Source organism: Aegilops tauschii, chromosome 7, assembly GCF_002575655.3.
Source record: "Aegilops tauschii subsp. strangulata cultivar AL8/78 chromosome 7, Aet v6.0, whole genome shotgun sequence".
Taxonomy (NCBI): domain Eukaryota; kingdom Viridiplantae; phylum Streptophyta; class Magnoliopsida; order Poales; family Poaceae; genus Aegilops; species Aegilops tauschii.
Genome location: NC_053041.3, coordinates 347,252,734 through 347,276,546, shown reverse-complemented (window position 1 = coordinate 347,276,546; position 23,813 = coordinate 347,252,734). Strand labels below are relative to the sequence as shown.

General features: G+C 41.8%; 1 protein-coding gene across 1 annotated transcript; it reads right to left on the bottom strand.

Annotated features, from left to right (window-relative positions):
• Positions 1-8,290: 8,290 nt before the first annotated feature.
• LOC141027151 (uncharacterized) lies at positions 8,291-9,785 on the bottom strand. Its single transcript, XM_073504119.1, has 3 exons — positions 9,439-9,785; positions 8,574-8,711; positions 8,291-8,516 (listed from the first exon to the last, which is right to left on the bottom strand). Exons 1-3 carry the CDS (start codon positions 9,783-9,785, stop codon positions 8,291-8,293), a joined length of 711 nt encoding a protein of 236 aa, XP_073360220.1.
• Between the last annotated feature and the right edge of the window lie 14,028 nt (positions 9,786-23,813).

The following is a 23,813-nucleotide window of genomic DNA, read 5'->3' as shown; positions in this document are numbered from 1 at the left end:
GGTTCTATCTTCAAGTGGAAGGTGAAGTCTAACATTTCGCGCCCTCTGATGGGAGCTTTGTACCTGAGGATAGATCCTGATACTATGACTCTTGACATGGGTGAGGCTAATAAGAAGCTTCGCATCACTAGCGATGGTATACATCAACTATTTGGGTTCCCTCGTGGTGATCGTTCTGCACCAAGGCCGTCAGAGGACAGATATGACGACGCTTTGATGAAGTTAAGATCAGAGCTTGACATTAGCAGGAACAAAGATACCAAGACAAAGGATTTGAGGATAGGCTCAGGGTGCTTGTAAAGGATCCTAGACCTTGCTCTCAAAGTGTTCTTCATTATTGTGTATATGAAGGTTGTGTTGCCTGGTGCCGCCCTGCGTATTTCCAGATAGGCAGCAATGTTTGAGGATCTCGTCATTGAGGACATGGCTAATATGGATTATTGCCAGCTGATGGTTGATGAGCTTAAAAGAGTTGTTGTCCGGTACCAAGATGGTGTTACCATGGGGAAGGCAATCACAGGCTGTGCTATAGGGCCTGTACTAATGTACCTTGACTGCCTTATCCGTGGCAAGACTCCGGAACCTGACATGCGAGTCCCACGCATATGTTTCATGGATCCTGACAAGCTTTCCGATCTGGCTGATGCAGATTTGATAAAAAAAGGCAACGCAGATCCAAAGACTTGGGTGTTTGGGAAGCTTTAGGTATAGCTATTTTTGCTGGAGTGAACATGTGTACTGCAGAGTTACCTGTTTAGATTTTGTCATTTCTTAAGCTTTGTGAGGTTTAGGTATGATTTTTAGTACTGTTGTGTCATGTGTGGTTGAACTGAATCTCTTGTTCAACTGACCTATTTGTAAATACTAACAAATTGGCACTCATAGTGAAAGATCGTTTCTGCTGTTGACTTAAATCTGTTAATATAATGTTTGTTTTTCCATGTGTGTTGCATTGATTAATTAACCCTTTTCCCCTTGTTTGTAGTGGAAAACTCAAGAGGAGGTTGTCTTTTTCCGAGTGTATAAATGGCTAGTCCTGGAGATGCCGTCGTCTCAGGTTCCCAGGATTTCATCTCTGCACGATGAGTTGAGAGATGTCCGTGGTTTTGAGGGTGCTGGTTATGTTCCCCCTGGCCCTAGTAAGGCTAGTACTTCACAGAGGCAGGGTTTTGGTATTGATGTAGCTGTTTCTGCGTTGGAGCGCGCTGAGCATATTTTTAGTAATGTGTGTTCTGAGCTGCAAAAGCTGCCAACTACAGTTGAGCGTCTGAGCTGTATCAATGGTATCCTTCCTGAAGGTCATCAATTTAATGCTGAGGAAGCAGCGGATTATATTGAGATGGAGAGAGTTTTAATTAGTGACATGCGTGACGGTGCTGATCAACTAATTCAGAGCTCGGTTCGTTTGTTGAACAACATGAAGCATTTCAAAAGTATGCAAGACTCTCGCTCCAAGCCATACGAAGAAAGTGCCAATGTTGTTATCAAGCAGATTGAGCAGGATGAGGCTGCTGCCATCGGCAGCAGGGCTGGTGATGGTACTGAGGCTAATGTTTCGGATCACCATACGAATGATGTTGGCTTGGAGCGCCCTGTTGTTGATGTGAGTCATTCCTCGATGTTTGCAATGTTTACTATGTTGTTATGCTGTCAGTATTGTAGTTGAACTTCCTCATCTTTGTCTGTTTATTAATTTTTTCTTTCTTGCAGGATGAGGCTGCTGTCACCGATAGCAGGGCTGGTGATAGTACTGAGGCTAATGTTTCTGATCACCATAAGAATGATGTTGGCTTGGAGCCCCTTGTTGTTGATGTGAGTTAGTCCTTGATGTTTGCAATTATTACTATGTTGTTTCTGCTGTCAATATTGTAGTTGAACTTCCTCATCTTCATATGTTTATTAATTTTTCTTCGTGCAGGAGACCGGTCATAATGTTGAGGCTGCTGTTGACCATGGAGTTAATGATCCATCTACTGATAAGTGCAAGGTTATTTTTATTTTTATTTTGTTTATATATATTCTTGAATTTTCATGCGCACCAATGTGCCTTACATGTTCATTTTTCTATCCCACACCGTTAAGAGTTTGTAGGTGATACCTAGCTTTTTGTTAGTGTTGTATAATTCCTTGTGTTTATTGTTGCTTATAATAGTATTGTTTTTTTTGCTTCATTACTATGATTCAGGGTCCTGTTGTTGGCGACGAGCCTTGTTCGACCATTGGTGATGTTCCTTTGAATGTTAGTAGCAGCAAGATCGATGATGTTGTTGTGAATGCTGCCAAGGTTTGTTTTTTCTGTGCACCTCTTGCTAGATTTTTTTGATTGTTAGTTTTGCTCATATTATTCACTTTTTCTGATTTTTTATTTTTTCACATGACTGATGTTGAGCGTGAGGCTGCCGTTAGTGGTCGAGATGATGCTTGTGGTGTAGTTCCATTGAGTAGTGGGCGCGATGTTGGTACCAAACTTGCTGATGAGGATGTTGGTGCTGCAAGCATACTTGATGCCAAATCGTCTGGTGTTGGTATTGCTGGGAATGAAAATCTTTCTGATTGTGAAGATTTGCCGCTGGAAAATTTCCCGCCTGGAGGGCTTGATTACGGTTATGCATTGCAAGAGGCCTCTAGCATGGAGGAGGTGCCATCCGAGGATGATGATTTGCTTCTGTCGGTTTCTTCTGGCCCCTTGACACAGGAGGCGCTCGTGTCGTCCCTGGATTTTCTTTCCTCAGACCCGGAAAGCACGGCCATATTTCTGTCGTCACAAGATCTTCCATCGTCAAACCCTGAAACTAGAGGCATATTGGTGTCATCACAGGAACTCCCGTCGTCAAACGCTGATAGTGCAGGTAAGGATTTGTAAATGAGGCGTACTTCTTGTTTATGGCAATTTGGACATGTTCACTTGTAGTGCTTGAACTTACTATTTTTCTTCTTTTTCTGCAAGCAGAAGGTGCTAATGTTGTTAAGGTTGATTTGTTTTTCTTCCCTGTTACGAGGCTGCGCACGAACCGTGCGAAACGGTTAGTGTGGGATTTTGCCCTTATCATTTTCGTCTGTTTTTCTTTCTCTCATATGACTATTGTTGTTATTGCAGTAGTTTTAATTCATGTCATCTTTTTGTGTTTTCCTAGCGACAAGCCGATGTTTAAAATAGGGAATGTGATGCCAGTGTTGGTTCTATTGCTCAAGCATTTGTCCCCACTGGCATGCTCAACTCAGACAGTGCTGACGTTGTTTTATATTCTCTACGTCAGAAGTACCAAGACATTGACAAGTTGATAGTTCCCAGATGGGTGACGGTCAGTATTTTTGCTTTGTAGATAGGATGATAAGTTATTTTGGCAATTTTCTAACTGTTGTTGTTGTCTTTGTACAACAGACCAAGATCCGTGATGGACATATTGATGCCAATGTGCTACAGTGGTTCACGAGATCAGGGGCTGATCGTTTTGACCAAGTAGGTGAACTTGAACTTATTGTACTCATGAACTAGAACTGTCATGTTTTCTTGCAAGGTTGGGAGGTGGGAATGAACTTGAGTAGCCTGCTTTTTAACCCTGTACTTATGAATGAATTTTGCTTCATTTTTTAAAGCTACACTTATTGTCGCAAGGAAATTGAACTGATATGTTTGTTGCAAGCTTGGGCGGTGGATATAAACTTGAGTAGCATTTATTTTTTGTAGTGGGTTGCTTACTCAATTAGAATTTTGATAATCTGATTTGTTTGTACTTCTGAATTTCAATTTGCCTCTTTTATTTTATTGTTTGGAGGCTGAATTTTTTGTTTCATTATGATTTGTTAAATTCATTTTTCCTCTGTGATTTTTTGTCAGCTTCTTTTCCCTACTTTTGATCCACCGTCATTTGCGGCTGCCATGAAGCCTAGTGAAGAATCTGGGCATCGGTGCTTGATTGTTCTGAATTTGAGGTTCCATCGTTTCGAGTGCCTTGATTCACTCCGCGATGAAACCTGGAGTGATACAGTTAGATTCTTAAGGACTATGACAGATAACATAAAGAAGCTTTGGAGGGAGTCCAACGTCGACAGGGCCAAACCATTCTCGCCGGTGCATATTGATGGTTTCGCTTGCGAGTTTGTGCGAGTGCCGCAGCAGAAAAACACATGAGTGTCTGTTTTTAATGATTTTTATTAGTTGTTTTTGTTGCTAGGAGGATGGTGTTCCTGTTTTTCGAATTTGTGTTGTACCCTTTTGTATTTTCTTTTGTTAACAGGCATGATTGTGGCTTCTTTATGCTACAAAACTGCAAGACCTATCATTGCCGGGAGGATGGTGTGATTGAAATGTTGGATTACAACAACGAAGACATTCTTGACATTATAAAGACTTTGTTGTATACCCGCGCAACTAGCGACGTGTTTGATGTTGACTTCTGGGGTTTGTTTGGCATCGAACCCTGTACGTATGCATGACCTTTTGTAATTTTTTGTAGCTTGTACTTCTTGACTACTACTGTCATGAATTATGTTTTTGAACTTACCCTTGATGCGCTCCTTCTTTTTTTCTATTTTTTGCAGGTGAGTGGCTGGATCTTGGTGAGCATGACTATAGGATCTTTGGCAGCCAGTTCTCGGAGCTCGAGCGTGTAGCTACTGATTTTAGCCAGGGGCGTTCTCCCGAAAAGACAAGATCTGGTATTATGAAGGGGCGGTTGGGAGCTCTGAAAGGTTCTACGGCTGCTTGTGCAGAGAGCCCCTCTACACCCAAGAATCCCATTGGGAATTGATAGACATCGATGATGATGCGTTTGACAAGATTGCTGGCATGGGAAGAGTCACCAGGAGCGCTGCTGCCAAGGGTGTATCTCCCCTTGCTGGAATACTGGCCCGTAGAGATGGTGCTGCTAGGAAGGATCCTACTTTGCGTTCTGTCAATGTTACAAGCACGAAGCATGCACCCAGAGCTCCTATAAAGTTTTGCTCCCCTGTGCAACAGTTTCACCCTCATAAATTCCCTCACCTGGACAAGGCTTGCAAGTTGTATAATCTGTTGCTTAGTGATGAATGGCGTGAGAAGTATGCCGAGTGAGTATCTCTCATTATGTTTCCTCTTCTTTTCTTCTGTTGTTTCTAAGTGCTAGATAAATATGACTTGAACTGTTCCTTTTTATACAACTTGAACTGCTATGAATGCCTTATCTTGCTTCCCCTGCTTTTTGTTCTTGTGTGTGCTGCAGGAATGCATTCTCAATGATACCTCAGCCTGATGATAGCGTAACTAGCTTCACTGGGAATCGCATCTGGGAAGTTTTTGCACCTCGGCAAATGATGGAGGGTGATGTAATGGACTTCCTCATTGATGATTGGAAGCAAGATCCCGTGAGAAATGCTGATTTCGCATATGGAAAAAGGGTATTGCTGAGTCCATATTTCATCACGGTAATCAATCAGGTCGTTTGTTTTTGTTAAACAAGATTGCCTATTGTTTTACGAGTTTTAATAATACTTTGCTTGTTGATCCTTTTCCACTGTCTATTTCTTTTTTGGCTTTTTGCAGGTTGTGCTTGACTGTATGTTTTATGGTGATGAAGATAAAGAGTTTAATGTGGAGAGTGCAGCAAGAGATTTCAAGAGCTATGTTAAAGATGAGGAAGACTTGCTCAGTGCCGACCTTGTGAGATCTACTAGCTGATTTTTGGTTTTATTTGTTTGTTGTCATGCTGGTTTTTATTTTGAATATTTAACATCTATTTTTTGTTCATTTGTTTTTAGATCATGATGCCTCTATTCAAGCCTATGATTTTAGCAAAGGATAATAAAGTGAACCACTTTTCCTTATATGTCATGAATCGGTACCGAAGTAGCGTCGACATCCTTGACTCTTTACCTTATCCGAAGAACCACCGTCCTTCGAAGAACACCTATCATAAAGACTGCGAGAAGATTGTGAGTGACATTTATTATCTGTACTGGATTAATTTTTCCGCATGTTTGTTTGTGCTTTTTCTAAGACTTGAAAATGTGTGGTTTCTTTTCTTTTTTACAGATCTCTAGATTGGTCCAAGTAATGAAGGCTGTGTATGGTGATGCTCAGTACAATGCGAGCAAGCAGCCCAAATGGGAGGTTTTTGCAAAGAAACCAACATTTGTCAAGGTTCCACTTCAAGGGCTGAATGAGTGTGGCCATTATACTCTGAAGTATGCGGGAAGCTATGATGGTGAAAAGATCGTTGAGAACATTCGAAATAATGGCGTGGGTTCCAGTTGAGCTTTTCACTTTCTGTGTTTGGCTTATTGTGTATCCTTTTTTTTATGTGTCATGATTTTTGATAAAAAATTTATTGCTTTGCAGCCACGTATTGTTGATTGGAACACTGAGGATCTGTATAGAGTTGTGTTCAACCGGAATAACCAGCTTATGGTGACGGAGCTTCTGAAGGAAGTTCAGGCTTTGGCTCCTGATGCATAGAAGAAATGGTCATCATTTGCGTAGTGAATGGGATAGTTGTGTGATATATCTCTTGAAAGCACTGTTGGCTTTGTTTGTAGTGTTTGGATGTCTTGTCAAGTACTATGTAATAACTGGTATATTTTGTGTTGTGTTTAAGTGTGGCACAATGTTTAACAAACTTTTTTTTCCATGAGTATAGTGTGGTTGAATAGCTGTTTCACTTGTGTATGTTTCATCGGGAATTCGTTTTGGTTAAGTTTTATTTTTTGTACTGAAGTCTTATACACTAGTTGAACTGAAAACACCTTTTTCATCGAGAATTTTTTTTTCAAGTGCATTGCGAGTTATTGCTGGAAAAGTGAGATTTATTTTATTTTCATCTGTCCCAACCTAAGTCGGACCTTTATAGTTTCTGTACCCTCTTTTCTTGTACTTATGGTATAGATCTGTTAGTACTAAATTGTAATCTCATTCAGCATAAGGCATTTAAAATTTGGTGTCACGATAGCACTTGTGGATCTAGCGTGAGTGGAGTGACGCTTCCTTGTTATGTAGAACTGATTTCATATAATGTATTAGAACTGAAGTTTTTCTTGGGATTGAAGTTATTTACGACGATGTTGCTACGTGATCTCTAGCCAGATTTTATTTAAGTATAACAAATTTAGCAAAAATTGATAGCCAAATTTTTTGTTTGAACTTCTTGAATTTTAGTAGTTGAACTTCATAGTAAAAGTTAAAGCACTGGTTTAAATTAGCTACATTTAACAGGTAGCCCTATTAAGTTCATAACTACTTCACTAGTCAATGTGGACTGATGCTTCTGTTGTTTGTTTTTGTGAATTTTTGTCCTTGGTTAAACTGTAATCTATTTGGTTGAGTCTTGGCCTTCTTTCTCAAGGCATTAATCGGTATCATCATAGCATTTACCGACTAAACTAAGTTGTACTGAGATTTCAATGGTGCTAGTACTTTGATCATTTTATTTTTTTGTGTTGTTTGAAACTAGTACCTCACTGGTCAATGTGGGTTGATGCTTCTGTTGTCTTTCTTGTGATTTTTCTCCTTGGTCGAACTGATATCTTTTTGATTTAGTTTTGGCCTTCTTTGTTCTAGGCTGTGGTTCTTTCTCAAGGCAATATTTGGTGTCATCATAGTACTTGCCGTATAGACTAAGTTGTACTGACATTTCAATTGTGCTATTACTGTTATTCTTAGTGTGTCACTGTTTTAGGGAATGCGAACTGAAGCTTCCGTTACTTTTTATTTTTGTAGAATGAATGTACTTTGTGTTCAAGTGTACCAGTACTTTCAATCCTAGCAATGTAGTGACTAGGAAATACGTACTGATGGTTCTTTTGCTTTTTGTTGCAGTACTGAGTAATTTTCTAACTACTATTAGCATGATGCTGTTAGTACTGAACGTTGTCCTTGGCTGAAACTTAGTCTTTTTAGTGTTCTTCTGAAACTAAAAACTGTTTTTTAGTCTGATAGCACTACCGTACATGACTAAGCTATACTGTGCGTCCAACGCTAGTATTTGATGTTGTCCTTAGTTAGTCTGCCACTGTTTTTTTGTGAAAATATCCGTGTGATTTGTTGCTCCATGACTAGTGCTGCATAGCAGCCATCAAGTTTCACTGGCAACCTACTTCAACTTCAAATGATGGATAAACAAAATAGGAAGCTAGCAAACTTGTCGAATGACATAAGCAAACGATGTACTTGATAGACATAGGCAAACTTGTTCAAATCCTGACACACATAACATAAGGAAGCTGGTTCAACCTAATGAAAGCAAACTACAAATATGAATCAACAACATTAAGGACAAGTAGAAGCGCGAGCAACACAAAGGCAGACTTTCATGCCTCTTCATCCCGCGAAGTTGCAGTGGTAGTAGGGGTCAGCCTCCTGCTCTTTTGAAATATCCCAATCTGCCATGATGTTGTCGATTATCTTCCATGACTTGTACGTGGCGTACGCATCTATTCCTGCGTACTCGATGAGCTTGTCTGGCAGCGGGCTGGTCCGCCACAGTTTGTGGTCTTGCTCCGTGTCGATCTTCTTCTTCATGCCTTTGTAGAATGGGTGGATGACGCTTCATGCAACATCGGCCAAAGAGTCATAGTATTTGTTGTTGGTTGGAGCTTTCCACTTGTGCTGCATGTCGATGAAGTTGTTGGGGTTGATCTCCAAACCAGACTTGTTCAACATCCACTTATCACCTTCGATGCTGAAACTGGCAAATGTGTACAATTTCTCCTCCTGCAGGAACTCTTTGAGGCGCTTGGGCCTGCAAGGGGGGAGACACATATTGAAGATTAATGTTCTTTCTTGAAGGATTAATTCTCATGGTTTTTGGTTTACAAGTGATAATACATGAGGTAGATGCTTATATAGTACAAGTCATGGATGAATGTAGTTCAGAAACTAGTACACAAAGTCCTGAAATTAAATTCAACTACACCATGTTATTTTTCTTTTTTGGTATCTTCAGTGCTTCACCAAATGCTTCAGCAAGTTCAAGAACCTATTTTTCCAGAGTCAATGATATATGTGCAGCTTACTTCAAGTTTAGTTTTCTTTTTTGTTGAATAAAAGACCTATACCAGTGCTTGATACATCTTTGTGCATCAATTCTATATCATATTCAGAAATTAATTTGAGGAACATGTGCATCAAGATATGGACCTATACCACTTCACCAAACAACTTTTAATACATCAATTTTATAAACTATACTAGTGCATCAAGATCAAAATCTACGCTAGTACATCAACTTCAGAAATTAATTTTGGCGAAACCTTTTTCAGATGCTAATCCAGTGCATCAATTTTCAGATGACTAATCTGGTGAAACAATCCACTTCACAATTTCAGAAATGCATGTAACTTGAGAAACATGTACTCGTGCGTCGACTTCACAAACTATAGTAGTTCATCTAGTTTTGAACAAGTTTAATGAAATTTTTAGGGAGTAGTACTAGTACAACGGATGAATGAAAATTACGTTTGGGTTACCATTTTGTGGCCGCTGCGATGTGGTACACCAAGCAGAGTTCCTCGACGCACAACTGCAGGACTGCTGCCATCTGGGGATGTTCATCGTTGTTGGTGTACTCCACATCAACTCCGATGAAGCTCGGATACAACCCGCCGCCCTTCATCCTGAGCCTGCTCATCATCTCGTCGGCCTTGTCTGGTTCGCTGGTGCAGACGATCTCCAGCGTCTCCTTGCCGTGGAGCTCAACCCCTATGAGGCTTGTGGTGTACGCGCGCTTCTCGCCGGGGACGTAAACATCGTCGAGGTTGGTGCTCTTGTTGGACGTCTCGCCATGATGACGCTTGGCGGACGGTTCCTCCGCCATCGCCCTCCTCCCGCGACTTTGGGCTTGGGAGAGAGAAGTTTCTGGGTTGTCTATGGTGGAGACGGAAGCGGCGATGGTGGTTCTGGGAATGAGGCAGAGATGGAAGACAATGGGTTATTTCCCAGCGCGTCGATGGGGATGTGTGGGAGGCGGTTCGTTAGGGACGTGGGTGTAGTGCTCGTGGGGGTTGCCGTTTGCAGTCCCTTGTGGCAACAGCCTAGTGGGTGGCGCGGGTGGTGGCCTGGAAGAATGAACCGTCCAAGTCAAGGTTTTTTACTGTTGCACTAAGTAGTCTTGTCAAACTGTACTTATCAGCTGCTTGTCCCACTTGCACGTGTCAGGGGTGGTGATGATGGCATTTTGCAGTGTTTAAGTGACGTATGCTTTGTGATGTTTTTCCGTGTGGAGGTTAAGTCTTGTTTTTCCACTAAAGTCTTATACACTAGTTGATCTCAAAACATTTTCAGTGCCCTAGGAGCTGTTGCTCAAAACTGGTACTTATTTTTTCATCTGTCCCAACCTAAGTTAGGCCTTTTATAGTTTTTGTATTCTCTTTTTTAGTGCACTTATGGTTTAGTGCTCTGTGAACTGAATTGTAATTTCATACAGCGTATGCTTTTGAAATTTGGTGGCACAGTGGTGTGAGTGGCCTGACTGTTCCTGCTTTTTTAGTACTGATGTCATATGTATGTTTGAATGAGTTTTTTTTATGGGGATTGAGATTAGTTTACTACGAAATCGTTTGTTGAGGTGTGGACAAATTTTATATAAATAAGAAATTTAGCAGAATTGACAAACATTTATCTATTTGAACTTCTTGCATTTTAGTAGTTGAACTAGTCAGATTTTATATAAATAAAAAAATTAGCAGAATTGACAAACATTTATCTATTTGAACTTCTTGCATTTTAGTAGTTGAACTTGTCAGATTTTATATAAATAAGAAATTTAGCATAATTGAGAAACATTATCTATTTGAACTTCTTGCATTTTAGTAGTTGAACTTGAAAGTAATATTTAATTCGGTGCTCTAAATTATGTACATTTAACAGATAGGCTATTAAGTTCTCTACTTTTTAGAGTTTCGTTGTTTTTGTATCATATTTTTTCCTTTTTTTATCATCCGTGGTGCAGAGCTAAAATTATTTTTATTTTTATTTTTCGTATTTAAAGTTCTTGCCTGCGAACTAGTATTTGAACTTTATATTTTTCAGTTTTCGAGCATTATTTTTGTAGTTTATAATTCTTTGCCCCGCACTCTGCTTTTGTTTAACTGGCCTTATTGGTGGGGTGTTTGTAGACGATGTTGGCTATTGGGCCGCTTTCCGGCCCAAATGGCCCGTGCAGGCCTTTTGGGGACTGCTGGATGTGCGTGTGCTCTGGGTTTAGTCCCACCTTGCTAAGGGAGGAGGCTCTCGACCTGTTTATAAGCGCGGCCGAGTCCTATTCGTCGAACTCCTCCACTACTACAAAAACAACTATAGCCAATATGGACACTAATAGCGCACTGTACATGTGGCCATTAGTTACTAATGGCGCACCATGTGTTGGTGCGCCATTACTGTGCAAATACTAATGGCGCACCACATCCACGGTGCGCCATTAGTAAAAAAAAATTAATTTTTTTCAAAACTACTAATGGCGCACCGTGGGATGGTGCGCCATTAGTAGTTCAGCTAGTAATGGCGCACCACTCCCACGGTGCGCCATTAGTAATTATGTTTCAGAAAAAAAATTCAATTTTTTTTTTATTTTTGAAACTACTAATGGCGCACCGTGGGAGTGGTGCGCCATTACTAGTTGAACTACTAATGGCGCACCATCCCACGGTGCGCCATTAGTAACTTGGCCACCACTTCCACCGAATGCAACCCCCCCCCCCCCCCCCCCGTGGACCGCCTTTTCAGTTTAAAAAAAAATAAAAAAATGATGGAAATGTCAAAAAAATAAAAGAAAATAAGTTTCCCATGTGATATGTGGTCTAGTTGTTGTGAAAATTTACAAACATGAATTTCGACTTTATTTGCAAAATCTCTCGAGAATTTGTAAAATGGGCATAACTTTTGCATACGAACTCGGATGAAAAAGTTTTTTATATGAAAAATCATCTACTCGAAAAGTTACATCCGAATTTAACCAGGGGAACCCCGTTAAACATTTTCAAAATCCTCAAAAACCTAACAGAAAAAAGATATGGGGCTTTTAAGATCTGGAGAGGCAAAAAAATTCAAACTTACTAATGGCGCACCTGCCTATGGTGCGCCATTACTATCTTCCCGCCTTCAAAATTCAAAATAAGTCAAAAAAAATATAAAAAAAGTTACTAATGGCGCACCTGCCCGTGGTGCGCCATTAGTATCTTCCCGCCTTCAAAATTCAAAATGAATCAAAAAAAAGAGTTAGTAATGGCGCACCTGCCCATGGTGCGCCATTAGTATCCTCCCGCCTTCAAAATTCAAAATAAATCAAAAAATAAAAATAAAAGTTAGTAATGGCGCACCTGCCCACGGTGCGCCATTACTATGCCGTATATATGGCTGGGCGTGGTCCTCTCCTCCTTACCTCTTCATTCTTCTCCTCCACTCCATCTCCTCCTCTCCTCCACTCCATCTTCCCTTCTCTCCTCCACCATACTACCCTCCTCCTCTCCGGCGACCTCCTCCTCCTCCTCTCCGGTGACCTCCTCCTCCTCTCCGGCGACCTCCTCCTCCCTCCTCTCCTCCCTTCCCCTCCCCTCACGGTTTCTCCTCCCTCCTCTCCGGTGAGCTCCTCCTCCCTCCTCTCCGGTGAGCTCCTCCTCCCTCCTCTCCGGTGAGCTCCTCCTCCCTCCTCTCCGCGGTGAGCTCCTCCTCCCATCCCCTCATGGTTTCTCCTTCCTCCTCTCCGATGCTCCGGTGAACTCCTCTCCGGCGACCTCCTCCTCCTCTCCGGCGATGTAGGCGAGCACCTCTCCGGTGACCTCCTCCTCCTCCTCCTCTCCGGCGAACTCCTCTCCGGCAAAAGAACATGGCAAAAGAACGTACAAGATCCAAAAACAAGAACAAAATTTGAAATAATATCATGCAAAAAAAGAGCAAAAAATGGGCAAAAAAATCACGATCCAGATCCAAATTCAAAATTCAAAAATAGCAATGGCGCACGGTGGGGGTTAGACGGTGCGCCACTACTATTTTCCCGCCTTCAAAATTCAAAAATACTAATGGCGCACCATGGCCTATACTAATGGCGCACCGTGGCCTATACTAATGGCGCACCAGTGGTGCGCCATTAGTATACCAGATACTAATGGCGCACCACTGGTGCGCCATTAGTAAAAAATACTAGTGGCGTGGTACTAGTGGCGCACCAGTAGTGCGCCATTAGTAGGCAAAACTGGTGCGCCACTAGTAGGCCTTTTCCTAGTAGTGCTCTGAATACTTACTTGAGCACTTATACACGGCGCTCGCTCTCTCTCTCATGACCTGTGGGCCCTGGTCCGCTGGCCTTGTGTTGTGCGGATTACTAGGGATTCGCCGACGGTTCCGCCGTGGGCTTGTGTTCAAGTATCTAACAGCGTCAGGGCCTGCCTGTCCTTGGGCGGTCAATTTTTATATATTTTTTGGTTTGAATGTAGTACTTGACTCCACCAGTAACTTGGACTGATACTTTTTGTTCTAGTTCTATGGAAGTGTTAGTTTTTCATTTGAAGTTTTTTGCCTTGTTTTTGTGTTTGTTTTTGTGATTATTCTCAAGGGTCTTCTGGTGTCATTTTCAGCACTATGCTACTTGCGTGTAGACTAAGTTCTACTGATAGTCCATTCATAGTAGCACTTATGTTCTTAGTCTGACATTTTTTTGGGGATTACGGACTGATGCTTCTTTGTACTTTTTATTGTAGTAAGTATGTACTATCCGATCAAGTGTACTAGTACTGTCATTCTTAGTCTGCAACTGACCAACATAAGTGTGTGCTGATGCTTCTTAACTTTTTCTATTTGTAGTACTTGTTAATTTTCTAGCAGCTACATATGAATGAGAACAGTACATGAAGTACTAAGAATTTCTGCTTCAACTTTTGAAGCGTTGTTAAGAAACTCAAATTGTGCTGATTGTTTTGAACGTTATGTTTTCTATACAATACTGAATCGAAACTACACATGGAACAACGTTGTGTGATTAGTTGCTTCATAGCTAGTACTTTAGAGCAGCCACAAAGTTCCATTCAGAAGCTACTTTGAATTTGAAATGATGGATTAACAAAATACGAAGCTACCAAACTTATATAATGAGATAAGCAAAACAATGTAGTTGATGACATAAGTAAACTTGTTCAACCATGACAAGCACGGCATAATCATACTGGTTCAATCCAACAAGAGCAAACTACTAATTTGAAACAACAAGATAAAAGGCAAGCACAAGCGGAAGGAAAACGAAAGCAGGGTTTGATGTATCTTCATCCCTAAAAGGGGCAGAAGGGGCGGTCGTTGTAGTGCTCATCCTCCCGGGCTTTTGCAATTTCCCAACCATCTATGATGTTGTCGATCATGTTCCATGACTTGTACTTGCTGTGTGTCGATGTTCTTCTTCATGCCTTTGTAGAATGGGTGGATGATGCTGGCTGCAACATCAATCAAGGAGTCGTACTCTTTTCTGGTGTATGGAACTCTCTAGGTGCGCTGAATGTCGACGTACTTGTTGGGGTTGATCGTCGGAAGGCCAGACATCTTCATCTTCTCTTTGTCGCTTTCAATGTTGAAACCGGCAAATGTGAACAACCTCTCTTCCGTCAGCATGTCGTTGAGGCGCTTGGGCCTGCAAGGGGAGAGCAATTTTGAAGATTAGCATTACTTTGATTTTTGAATTCTTCATTTTTGTCTTGTTTTACAAGCGACGAATCCATGAAGTAGATGCTTATATAGCATAATTAATGGATGAATGTACTTCAGAAATTAGTAAACAAAGTTCTGAAATTAAATTCAAGTACATCATGTTATTTTTTCTTTTTGGATTATACATAGTTAGAGCCGATGTTGTATGTGCTGCTTTAGTAGTAGTTTATTTACTTTTGTTGAATAGGACAACACATACCAGTGCTTCAGCAAGTTCTTAGTTTTTTTGCTTATGAAAATAACATTAGACCAAATTCAGAAACTAGTTCACTACATCAAGTTCAGAAACATCTTTTTTAATACATCGAGTACAGAAACCACACTATCAGATCAAGATCAGATACTACACTAGTATATCAACTTTGGGAAATTAATCTTCTGCAAGATTTTTCAAATAGTAATCCAGTGCATCAGGTTCAAAAATACATTTATAGTGTATGTACTTGAGAAAATGCAGTAGTGCATCTAGTTTCACAAACCACACTAGTACATCTAGTTGGGAAACAAGTTTGATGAAATTTTCAGGATAGAGTACTGATTAAACAGATGAACCAAATAGGCAAATGAGTAGGATGGGTCACCATTTACTGGCCGCTGCGATGTGGTACACCAGGCAGAGTTCCTCCATGCACAACTGCAGGACTGCTGCCATCTGGGGAGGTTAGTCTTCCCTGGTGTAGTGCACACCAAGACCGATGATCTTACGACGCAAGCCGCTAGCCTTCCTCCAGAACCTGGAGATCATCTCGCCGGCCTTGTCTGGTTCGCTGGTGCAGACGATCTCCAGCGTCTCCTTGCCGTGGAGCTGATAAAGGCGGAGGGTCCCGATCTTTCGATGAGATGACAACTATCGATTTGGTGGAGACGACTTTGACGATCCGACTACAAACGTGCACGACGTTGCGCCTTAGCAATCGCTAAACCAACTCCAAGAGGTTATTGACCACGCCGGAGCACGATCAACCTGACCACGAAGGTCTATTCCTGCAAGCAATCGAAGAACAAGCAAGAATATGATAAAGCAATCTGAATATTGCGAATATATATGAAGTATTGATAATAGTGGGGATCCGTAAGCGGTCTTGGTCTGGTCGTTGGACACAAACGAAGTACACGAAGTTGCAATGGCTAACTTTTAACTAAACAAATCCCCAGGAAAAAGCTACTAGATGGATCTACTTATATTGGAGCAAGGGGTGGCGGCCAAGGAGGTGGGAAGACGTCCCAAGGCAGCCTAAAACCAACCCTAGGTCGTACAAGGCTCATGGGCCCAAGTGGAGGTGATGCAACACCTTTGGACTTGTTGTTTGACTCGGATTCTGCTGCAGCGTCAGATTGTTTCGTCCATATCTCAATGCTCCGGACGAATTTAAAGGTGAATCTAGTTGGGTTGGGAAGAGGACGAAATCTACTTTCCAACAAAAAAAGAATCACCCAATTCGGAGTCCGTATGAAAAAGTTGTTGGCGTTTTGAGTCAGGCATGTCTCTGCAGTCCGTATCTGAATCCAGAACGTGAGAGACTTGGACTCTATCTTCTCTTGGCCCAAAAGTGACGTGAGAGGACTTTTTGAACAGAACCTAAACTTCTCCTTTTGCCTTATCTTCATATGTGGATTGTACAAATGTCCCATACACCTACAATTAGACAAAACACAAAAGTGTGTGAAGTATTTTTGTTCTGGATAACATAAATAGATTATTGAATAGTTTGCACTAGAGATCACCTGACAAATATGCATGTATGCAATATTTTTGGTCGTATCCAAGGTAGTCATGTCCTCATCATCCTCCCCTTCTTGAAAACAAAGCCGTCCTCGGCGTCGCTTAATCTGAAATCTAGCTAACAAAAGAGACAAGGTGTACCCGTTGTATATGTATATGTCATCCGTTTTTACTGATCTCATTTGGTGCACATGTGACACAATTATACAAGAGCACCCTTAAAAAGTCGTGAAATGTAAAGCCAATATATTTTCACAAGAAGTCAAAGGCATGAAAATATTGCAACTCAGTTTGCACATATAAGTGAAGCTCTTATTCATATCAAAATATTGACAATGCTTATCATTAAACCATCCCAACATTGATGAACCATCACCAAGATTAGAGGTCATATCAAAATGATCCCAATTTAAGTGCACCATTGGCACAATTATTTTCAAACATATTTGATCCAAATCTGATTTATTCCCTGATTCACTTGATTCTTTTGCATCGATAGTTAATTCAATGGGCTCACTCAAAATTGTTTGATCACATGGCAAAGTCAAATCATCAACATAGTCCTCTAAAGTAGATGGTGTGATCAAAGTAGTGGGTAGCTCACCGCATGGTGCACTTAAATTGACAAGACATTCATCATACTCATGTGAGGTGGAAGATTAGTACCTTTGTCATTACCTCTTATGATCAACTCAGATGATGTAGGCACTCTCGGTGATGATGTGTCACATGGTGGAGGTGATGTTGACCTCACAACAACGGATGTGGTTGTCATAGTATGCTTAGTAGTTGAAGGGACAACCGTATCAACTCTTGGAATGTGCATCTCGCGCTTGTTCTCCTTGTGCGCAACACGTCATTTTATTTCCTGTTCAGCTTTGCAAGCAAGATGAAACAAATGGTCCATAGGATAACACTCTTCATGAATTAGTATCTCCTGAATGTCACGATTTAATCCTCCCCAAAATCTATCCATAAAATCTTCTTCACTTTCTTCTAAAGAGGAATGCAGCAAGGTAGTTTGTAAAGTATCATAATATTTCGTTACGGTGTCACTACCTTGTTTTAAATGTTGCAACTTTGTAATCATGTCACGAGTATAATAAGCGGGAACGAATGTATGTCGCATGGCAAGTTTCAAATCATCCCAAGTAGTAGGTATATCATTAGGGTGTAACCGACAATATTCACTCCACCAAACTATAGCATAACCAGTGAAAGAACCAACCGCAACCTTAACTTTTTTACGTACATCAAAATTATTGGAAGCAAATATATTATTTATGTCAAACTCCCCTTCAATATATAAAGCAGGTCTAAAACGGCCATTAAATGGTGGTATAGAAACATTAACCTGATCATGTGCATTTGGATGTTTGTGCACCTCTCGTGATGGTTGTGGTATTTGCATAGGTGATCGCACATCTCCCACGATCGACAAACCCCATGAATTGACTCTAGATCCTGTCATGATTAGTAGAAACAAGAAACAAAATTCAAGAATAATGTTCCTATGAACTACTAGGATGTGGTGGTAAAGCGCTCACAGTAAAGCAAATATCAATATCTCACAAGTTCTTACCAAGCAGCAGGTGGTGACAGGCAACCAGCGGTGTCAAATAACTCTGAAGATTGTGTAAAGCGATTGCCAGGGGAACGTACGTATACACGGTGCAGAAATATGTGGAGCTGGGTTGGCTATATATGGTAGCAAAATATTAGCAATAATCAATTCAGAGATGCAATGTTGAATAAACGCTCAACGACGGTACTGTGCTGGTCCTAGGCTAGACCGGACTAGAGACGCGAGCCTAGAACACTAATGAGGTCACAGCGTAGCGGAACTAGCATCAATGAAGGATACTAATTAGCTCTGGACAGCAAGATATAAGTGAAGATCACAACGGCGGTAAAGATAATGATGAAAAACAACTGCCAAGCAGGATATACAACAACTCTCTCTCCAACTTTCCTATTGAAAAGTTTGAGCCAATTTTCTGATATATTTTTTCAAAGAATGCTACTAACTCAAGCTTCCCAATGCAAAAAGAATCATTGAATTCCGAATTGATATGAGGAGTCAAAAAATTCTAAAACTGGCCTGAAAAACTGGAATAAGCTGTGTACATGAACTTCGGAGGGCAAAAAGACCTATTTAGAAGCCGATTTTGAAGTGTCAAATAGTGAACTTGTCTCTGCAACTATTTAGATGCGGTTCGTCGCTAGCTTTCATTTGAGTACTCGTGGAGCCAAAACTGACTTCGTATGAGGAAGTTATGCCTGTTTTACTGAACAGTGCACAAAACAGATTCCAATCCGAATTCAACTACGAGATTTAGTCTAGATAGATCCGAATTTTGTTTTTTTTTCTTCTCTTTTTTTTCCTCACACTTTTTTTCTTTTTATTTCTCTTTTTTTCTGAACTTTTTCTCTCTCTTTTTTTTCTCTTTTTTTCTCTCCCTCTTTCCAAAACAAAATAGATAAGATGCAGATTGGATCAAACGAAGATGTGAACAACCTCAACTATGATGAAGACAATGAACGGTGGGTAGCACGTGGTGGAAATTGATGAATGGGATGGTGGACAGCGGAAGGAATAATGATGCAGCGGCGGCGTGACTAATGTGAACAGAACTCGGAACTCTAAAGGAACTAGACACTAAGACCAGCAACTCGACACGACGATCAACCGATAATTCAATAATGCAAACAATGAAAAGAAAACTGCAAAGGCTCAGACTGGCTTGGAAAAGGATGAATAGATCTAACTTTTTTTGTGGCTTTTTTCTTGGACAATAGGTAAGAAAATAAATCTAACCTAGGGATAACTGGAAATTCTCACCGAGCAACCTGAAAACTGATACCACTTGATAAAGGCGGAGGGTCCCGATCTTTTGATGAGATGATAACTATCAATTTGGTGGAGACGACTTTGACGATCCGACTACAAACGTGCATGACGTTGCGCCTTAGCAATCGCTAAACCAACTCCAAGAGGTTATTGACCACACCGGAGCACGATCAATCTGACCACGAAGGTCTATTCCTGCAAGCAATCGAAGAACAAGCAAGAATATGATAAAGCAATCTGAATATTGCGAATATATATGAAGTATTGATAATGGTGGGGATCCGTAAGCGGTCTTGGTCTGGTCGTTGGACACAAACGAAGTACACGAAGTTGCAATGGCTAACTTTTAACTAAACAAATCCCCAGGAAAAAGCTAGTAGATGGATCTACTTATATAGGAGCAAGGGGTGGCGGCCAAGAAGGTGGGAGGACGTCGCAAGGCAGCCTAAAAGCAACCCTAGGTCGTACAAGGCTCATGGGCCCAAGTGGAGGTGATGCAACACCTTTGGACTTGTTGTTTGACTCGGATTCTGCTGCAGCGTCAGATTGTTTCGTCCATATCTCAACGCTCCGGACGAATTTAAAGGTGAATCCAGTTGGGTTGGGAAGAGGACGAAATCTACTTTCCAACAAAAAAAGAATCACCCAATTCGGAGTCCATATGAAAAAGTTGTTGGCGTTTTGAGTCAGGCATGTCTCTGCAGTCCGTATCTGAATCCAGAACGTGAGAGACTTGGACTCTATCTTCTCTTGGCCCAAAAAGTGACGTGAGAGGACTTTTTGAACAGAACCTAAACTTCTCCTTTTGCCTTATCTTCATATGTGGATTGTACAAATGTCCCATACACCTGCAATTAGACAAAACACAAAAGTGTGTGAAGTATTTTTGTTCTGGATAACATAAATAGATTATTGAATAGTTTGCACTAGAGATCACCTGACAAATATGCATGTATGCAATATTTTTGGTCGTATCCAAGGTAGTCATGTCCTCATCAGGAGCTCAACCCCTGTGAGCGTTTTGGTGTACGCGTGCTTCTCGCCGGGGACGTGAACGCCGTCGAGGTTGGTGCTCTTATCAGACGTCTCGCCATGATGACGCTTGGCGGACGGTTCCTCCGCCATCGCCCTCCTCCGGTGACTGTGGGCTTGGGAGAGAGAAGTTTCTGGGTTGTCTGGTGGAGACGGAAGCGGCATTGGTGGTTCTGGGAATGAGGCAGAGAGGGAAGGCAATGGGTTATTTCCAGGGCGTGGACGGGGATGTGTGGGAGGCGGTTCGTCGGGGACGTGGGTGTAGTGGTCGTGGGGGTCGTCGTTCGATGTCCCTTGTGGCAACCGCCCAGTGGGTGGCGCGGGTGGTGGCCTGGAAGAACGAACCGTCCAAGCCAATTTCTTTGCTAGGGTATTAATCTAGTAGAACTGAGTAGTCTTGTCAGGTTGTACTTATCAGCTGCTAAATCCCACTTGCACGTCTCAGGGGTGGTGATGATGGCATTTTACTGATGCACTGATCCGTCTTGTCATGCTGTACTTATCAGCTGCTTATCCCACTTGCACGTGTCAAGGTTGGTGATGATGGAGGTTTGTACTTCTCTATTGTGGGCACTTGGACTGGTGATTGAAGTGTAATTGAACTTATCAAATACCAGTTGGACTGTGCGTGCCGGGCTAATCTTTTTTTAAACATTTTTTTGAAAGGATTGTTTATATCAACATAATCTTTGAAAGTATTTTTACAGATAAATTAGTTTTTCATCAGCACAGGTGTATTATATTTGCATTTGCTTGAGGTAATTATTATTCTGTACTGATGGGCTTTCTGAACTAGGACTGGCAGAACCAGACATAGCTTGTTTTTTGAAACGATGTTTTTTGAGGTGTTCACGGGTGTGTTTGGTTACTCTGCCTTGTACTGACGAGTGAGAATGTGTCTGAGGGTTTAGATTTTCCTTAAACATATTTTTGTTGAGTTACTGGTCGACAGTAGTGTTGGCGTTAGATAAATCAAGATAAGTTTTCTCAAATATATTTGTGACTGCATTCAAAAGGATTATCAAATGGTTTACATAATAATGTCACTGGTCCAGCGGGCACAAATCACAAATTATATCTTAACTATAGTACTGATCGAGAAATCGACGATAAAGCTAAATAAGTTTTGGTAATGACAGTGTTTCTGAAATGTTTCCTCATTGTGTACCGAGGCAACTGAGACTACAAGATTATTTTTCAGTTGACGCAGCAGCATAACCACTATGGATTCTTCAGTCTTGAGTTCCTCCTAACTGGCCCCGAATGTTGTCCCTTGCCATCACCCTTTCCTGGTTGAGCCTTGGCAGCTTCATCGTCAGTTTCAGTTTCCTCGTCCCCGATACTGTTATCTTCATTGTCTTCGTCTGATTGGTCGTCATTCTCGTCAAACTCTTCTTCTTCATCCTCTTCATTTGATTTTTTGGAACTCTGGACCTTGCCCTGTTTCTGTTCAGCGCCACTGGCCTCCTTGCCCACTTTGCATGTGCGGGCATTATGTCCGTCAGTTCCCCCACACTTGCGGCAAGTGTAGCTGTTACGTGTGTCGTCTCCATTGGTAGAAACCTGGGCGGCTCCAATCTGCTTCTGTAGCTTTTGCTTGTTGACAATGGCATCTGTGCGGTGTGGGCATGTGCGGTAATTATGGTTGGTCACGATGTTGCAGAATCCGCATGCCCTTATCCCGAGAGGTTTGCCGTCCGAGCCAAATTCTATGCGCCTGATGGGGCGTGGCGGCTTTTTGGCTGCTGCTTTTGCTTCTTTTGTTGCTTGCGTCTTACTCTTCCTCCCTTTTGTGTTTGAGAATATGGGTGGTTTAATTACCCTTCCCTACTGCTGCTGGTAGGATCCCCTATTGTCATCTCGTTCGCCTACAGCACCATCAAGCTCATGATCTTGCATGTGAGCATGTTGCTGCTCTTGAGTGTGCACATGGGCAAGCTCTGGTTGCTGTTGCTCATCTTCCTCGTTGTCGAATAGGTCAATAGCTCCCAGATGGTTCATCTCGGATAACATTGTAGCAATATCCTGCTCAATGGCTTCATTGTTCGCGACACCTCCATTTTCAGTAGAATGCATGGCGTCGAGTTCTTGTTCAAGTTTGTCCATGACGACCCGTGACCTCGCCATTTGCTCTTGGCTTCTCAAGCTTTTTCTATGCACCCTCATGTTCAGCGTCAGTAGTGAGCTTTCAATGCAGTATTGGGAGGCCTTGTTTGACGCTACTGTCCTCAAGTCATTTCTGTTGAATGTTGGCTGGATGTTCGAGCGTTTGGTGTATCTCCTGAGGATGTATTTCTCTGGAACGCTGGCAGCCTTAATTGTCTGCATCATGCACAGGACATGCACGCAGAAAATACCTGTATTTTTTTGGAAGAGGTGAATGTTTTTTGTCATTTTATTCGAACAAAAACTTTGCAAAAATAAGTAGTACAGTATGTAACATCTTTTTTTAGTCCTTACCTGTGTGGTCCCATAGCTTGCACTCACATTCATATATTTCTCCCACGGGGTCTGCAACCACCTAGAACGCGTGCTGAGACCACGCAGACAGTTTTTGTGGGTTGTTGTAGCGCACGAGGTACTTTGTGGGCTCGTCCGTCTTTGTCGCTGTGAAGAGTGTGCTTAGTTTTAGCCTTTTTCTGATCTCGCTGTACACAGCTCGTGAGTAAACCTTTGCCATCTGGGTGTCAAACCCATAGAAGGTCAACGTGTTTTGTTCCTTCTGCCCATGCAAGAATGATGACCAAATTATTAGTTTTCTCGCAGCAAAAACTTGTCTAACTAATAAAGTTTGACTTTAGTAAGCTTGTTATTTTGTCTCACGACAGGTGATAGAGCTATACCCTGTTACCCATTGTCTCCTAGTACTCTGTCTACCTCCTGGTTTTGATGCAGGAGTTTACCTGACTGACAAACCGGTGTAGGTTTTGTCTCTCACTTACAAAGTTCCTCTTAAGCACATAGTTCATGCTCTCACTTTGTTGTGTGGATGTCATTTTGGCGCAGAAAATTTCTTTGAAGTAGGCTGATATCCATCTCTCACGCTCGTTCCACATGGCCACCATCGTGGCATCATCATGGAGGTTGTACCTATCCATGAGTCCTTTCCAGGCAGCCTCAAACTTAGTTGGCATGAGGGGCCAGTTGAGGATTGATGTGAATTCATCCTTAAAGTCTTTGTGCAGGTTGTACAGGTATGCGAGGTGTTCCCTGTACTTCTTCATAATGTGCCAGGGGCACAGCTTGTGTACTGTGTTCTTGAAAGCATCTGGGATCGCGAAAGCCATTGCCGGGCACTGGTCTCGTAATGAGAAAAGAGACGTGGAGTGGTCATCAGATGGTAGTGCATATATACAAATAGAACTGACACAACATTTTTACGGTGTTATTTTCCTTTTTTAGGGGGGGGGGGTTGGAGGTGGTTTGGCGGTTGTACCTGTGAGGATGCATGTAGGAGCCTTCCCTCTCATGCACCTTAAAAATGTCTTGAACAACCATCTGAATGAATCTGTATCCTCATCTCTTATCAGGGCGAAACCAAAGAATGTAGT